Below are 4608 nucleotides of genomic sequence, written 5' to 3'. Positions count from 1 at the left end.
TTCTCAAACACTTTCCATTCCGTACGAGTCTTGTAATATTTAATTCAGTTTCCATGTATTTAGTTTTTACTATTTAGATAGGTGGCAGCTCTATTGAAAATATACACATCTTAAATATCTTTCGTTTTACACCCATATTGTAACATTTAATTTATTTTCTCAGTTTAATTGAACTTTATTTTTCAAGACGGGAGCAACCCACCACAAAAATTATTTCGACAGGCAGTTCTTAACCCTCTTTAGTTTGATGACATAATATAATTTATGTTATCAATTTAAATTAATAAAATGTTTTCAAACAAGTGGCAACCCAACACAAAAATATTTAACGCTTTATTTTGATACCTATTTATGTTGCAATATTTATTTTATTTTATCAATTTACTTAAACTGAAGTTTTAAAACTTGTGGCAACTCTTAAAATTTGTTTCCTCTTAAACCATTTGGACATTGCAGCGAATAAATAAAGCCATTTTTGAGTTTTTGAAGCCGCACAAAGGAACTTAATATTTTATATACATAGATATTATGTCCTATATGTGCGAATTGATTCGACGGCTTGCAATAAAATATACATACATATAGCAGCCCACTCTGTGTACTTGCCACTAGTTTTATTACTTATATGTGTGAGTATAAGGGTGGTCCTTATATGTAGGAAGCAAAATTTTACATAAGCTTTTCCAAGCCTTAACCTCTACGCCGATGCTACTATAGTCGAAGATATCACATACAAATTTTGGTCCCACTTACAGACGGTTAAGGCGTGTCGCCTTAAAAAATTAAAAATAATTTTTTTTTAATCTCATACCCAAAATCGATACTACCGTAGTCGAAGATATCACATATAAATTTCGGTCCCGATTTAAGTTGGTTAAGGCGTGTCCGCACAGGGGTAAAAATTCAGATTACCCTATCGATTTTGGGTATTAAATGAAAGAAAAAATTTTAATTTTTTGATTCCGTAGAGGCATCTGGCTTTTGACCCCTTTGCGACACGCCTAACCGACTTCAATCGGGACCAAAATTTATGTGTGATATTTTCGTCTATGGTAGTACCGATTTTGGGTATTAGATGAAAAATAACAATTTTAATTTTTTGGGCCTCTATAGCGGAATATGTACTTTGCCCCCTGTGCGACACGCATTAACCGTCTCCAATCGGGACCAAAATTTATATGTGATATCTGTGACCATGATTTTACCGATTGAGGGTGCGAGACTGAAAAAAATCGTTCATTTCATTTTTAAAAACCACCACTTTGCAGCGCCCGGCAGGATAATAGAGTTAATAAAATTTTATATTATTTTCCAGACCAAACGCGTACAAAAATCTCCTTTGCTTGCTCGACGGCGTTCTTCATCCATCGTGACTAATCTTCTAGCTTCCGATATCAGTTATAATCGTGGTGAGGGTACTACTCTCGCGGATATTACCAATTTGCGTAATTATCATGCAACAACAACTGGCGGCAGTACAACAACCTTAACTCATAGTGGTACACGGTAAGTGTCTATTCTATTTCCGTACCCGTATAAATTATTTTAATACATAATTAAGATAACACAGACGTACAAAATTTAACAAAATTCCTCACGCTGAGACCAGACTATTATTTTTTTTAAGAATCCGGTGTCAAATTTATTTCAATTCCTCAGGTTACCGAGATACTCAAACCTAACTAAAATGTATATAACGTCCTTTGAAATTAGTTTTTTCGCTGGATAGCCCCTCAAATTAATATAGTATAATTTTAGGCTTCTTTACTTATATTAGCCTTCTAGGAAAGGGAAACATTTCTGCATGTATATTGTAAAGTTTCCAAACCACCATAGAAACATTCCATTTGGTTGGACAGTTAATTTTGTTTTTAATATTCGATGTAATCAGTAGGAGCCCTTCGTCTTAACTGTCCATGGCATTCATGGGGATACATTTTCCAAAAAGTTCTTCGGTTCTTTGGCCTAATAAATCATATTAAACAATTTGATTTGAAAAATTATTGTGGAAAAAACAACAATAGTTTATAAATAGTGGAAGTTATAGCTGCTATTTCAGAGATCACCAAATCTCCTCATCAGACTTCTTCACAGGGATTCGACACAGCGACCCCAGCTTATAAATCCAGTGGTCTACCCACTACGCTAAGTTCGCCTTATAAACTCTTGTTGTTTTTGGTTTGCTATTTTTAGAATTTTAACTTGAAGGCGTGCTCCACAATAACTTTTCAAATAAAAACGACCTCAAGATCAATAAAAAGTGTTTAACAAAAAGTTGTTCAATAAATTTTCCTTCAAAAGTGAATACATGACTTCCATAAGAAGCCAAAAAGGAAACAATGTCGATTCAAATGTTTCTATAATACTTCCTTTCGGGAAAGTTTCCATATTTTCCTTGAGGGAGGTTAGTGGCTACATTGGTGAATACCACAAATACAGACATATTTTATTTGTGTCGCGAAATTCATAAATTTGAAAAGACGATATCTTTGGTATAAGAAAAGATATCAGAATAAAGAAGACATTTTCAAGATAACGAATTGTGCATGTTTTCATTGGTAAAATGTATCTAGTTTTCTAAAAGATTATTCGTATTTAAACGGCGGGTATAGCCAAAACCGATATTTGTTGCATGGGGTTGAATATCTTGAGAGCCCTAGGTGATGGAGAAAATTTCATTCCAGACTCAAACTAAACCGACCAAAGTGCTTCGGAAAAGTGCCGGCCGGTCTCGAGATTCTGGGTTTAGTGAAATTTTGTTAGCCTGTGCTGTTATTTATTTGGTAATGTCTTATAAAATTAAAGCTTCATGTGAAAACATCTGAAGAATTTTCGGATATAGAAGAAAATTTTGCCTACATAAAGGCTCATTGTAATGCAAGGGTCATTTGTCGGGACCTGTCCTTTAATTTCGAATTTATGCTTCCATATGACTGTAGTATTTTCCTGCTAGAGACAGCTGCCGTTAAGGAAATAGTCGATGGGGTGCTCCCAATCGAGACCGATCCCAGCGTCTTTCGAGCGCTAACAGTTCGCGTGGTGGGAAAGACCGACTCTCCGTTCCCCTTCCACGTTCCGTGTGTCGTTCAAGAGCTAGCAGAGGTCGGAAAGGCCGAGTCTCCGAATGCAATTAAACACAATTTGGTTCATATCCGGTCATTGGATCATTAAGAAATTAATGGTTTTGTTTTGAGCTTAAAGATTACTTGTTTATTTCAACGCCCGTTGTGTTTGCTTGAGTCGTACTTCAGTTTACTAATTTCTGTCAATTCTTGGTCATACCATTTATTCCTCAGTTTTACAACTCTGTTTTTTAAACGGTAATAATTCCTTGCAATCAGTTAGACAGGTATTTATGTAATTTACCATATCATTGACATCCATAACTTTCAATTAACTGAAGTCGCATTTTCCCAAGAAATTTATGTAGTTGTCAAATAAATAATTTTCCCATGGCGTAGTAGCTATCGCCCTTCGTGATAGAAATTCTATTAGGGGTATTCTCTGAGTGTTGCAAAGCCCTTGCATGGTGCACGGATTGCACGGTTTGCAAAGCTGTCCCATACGAAAGCCGGTTTTTACCGTGCAATCCGTGCAATCCGTGCACCGTGCAAGGACTTTGCAAGACTCAGAGAATACCCCTATTGTGTTCGAGGCACCCTGAAATTGTGCATATGGAAAGTGTGCATACGAAATAATGCATATGAAAAAAACCGAAATAATGCATACGAAAAAAACCGAAATAATGCATATATGCACAGTTTCGGTTTAAAACCGAAATAATGCATATGAAAAAAGCCGAAATAATGCATATATGCACAGTTTCGGTTGATAACCGCAATAATGCATATGAGAAAAAACCGAAATTATGCATATGCACACTTTCGTTTGAAAACCGAAATAATGCATATGAAAAAAACGAAGTAATGCATACATACATGCACAGTTTCGGTTGAAAACCGAAAAAATGCATATGAGAAAAACCCGAAATTATGCATATGCACACTTTCGCTTGAAAACCGAAATAGTGCATATGACGAAAACCGAAATAATGCATACATGCACAGTTTCGGTTCAAATCCGAAATAATGCATATGAGAAAAACGAAGTAATGCATATATGCACAGTTTCGGTTGAAAACCGTAATAATGCATATGGGAAAAACGAAGTAATGCATACATGCACACTTTCGGTTGAAAACCGAAATAATGCATATGGCGAAAACCGAAATAATGCATACATGCACAGTTTCGGTTCAAATCCGAAATAATGCATATGCAAAAAACGAAGTAATGCATACATGCACAGTTTCGGTTGAAAACCGAAAAAATGCATATGAGAAAAACCCGAAATTATGCATATGCACACTTTCGCTTGAAAACCGAAATAGTGCATATGACGAAAACCGAAATAATGCATACATGCACAGTTTCGCTTCAAATCCGAAATAATGCATATGAGAAAAACGACGTAATGCATATATGCACAGTTTCGGTTGAAAACTGAAAAGTAATGCATACATGCACACTTTCGGTTGAAAACCGAAATAATGCATATGGCGAAAACCGAAATAATGCATACATGCACAGTTTCGGTTCAAATCCGAAA

General features: G+C 35.5%; 1 protein-coding gene across 1 annotated transcript in view; it reads left to right on the top strand.

Moving 5' to 3' along the window:
- Positions 1-4608, top strand: part of LOC108365856 (uncharacterized) — a 62053-nt gene that overhangs the window by 28643 nt on the left and 28802 nt on the right. The window contains exon 4 of the mRNA XM_017620047.1: positions 1316-1506. Within this exon, the coding sequence (XP_017475536.1) occupies positions 1316-1506 (191 nt within the window). The remainder of the gene's footprint in view (positions 1-1315; positions 1507-4608) is intronic.

The sequence above is a fragment of the Rhagoletis zephyria genome, unplaced genomic scaffold (assembly GCF_001687245.7).
Source record: "Rhagoletis zephyria isolate East Lansing unplaced genomic scaffold, Rhagoletis_zephyria_1.1 Rzeph_scaffold_02026, whole genome shotgun sequence".
NCBI lineage: Eukaryota > Metazoa > Arthropoda > Insecta > Diptera > Tephritidae > Rhagoletis > Rhagoletis zephyria.
The sequence above is the reverse complement of the archived record's forward strand: the minus strand, read 5'-3'. Positions and strand labels throughout refer to the sequence as shown.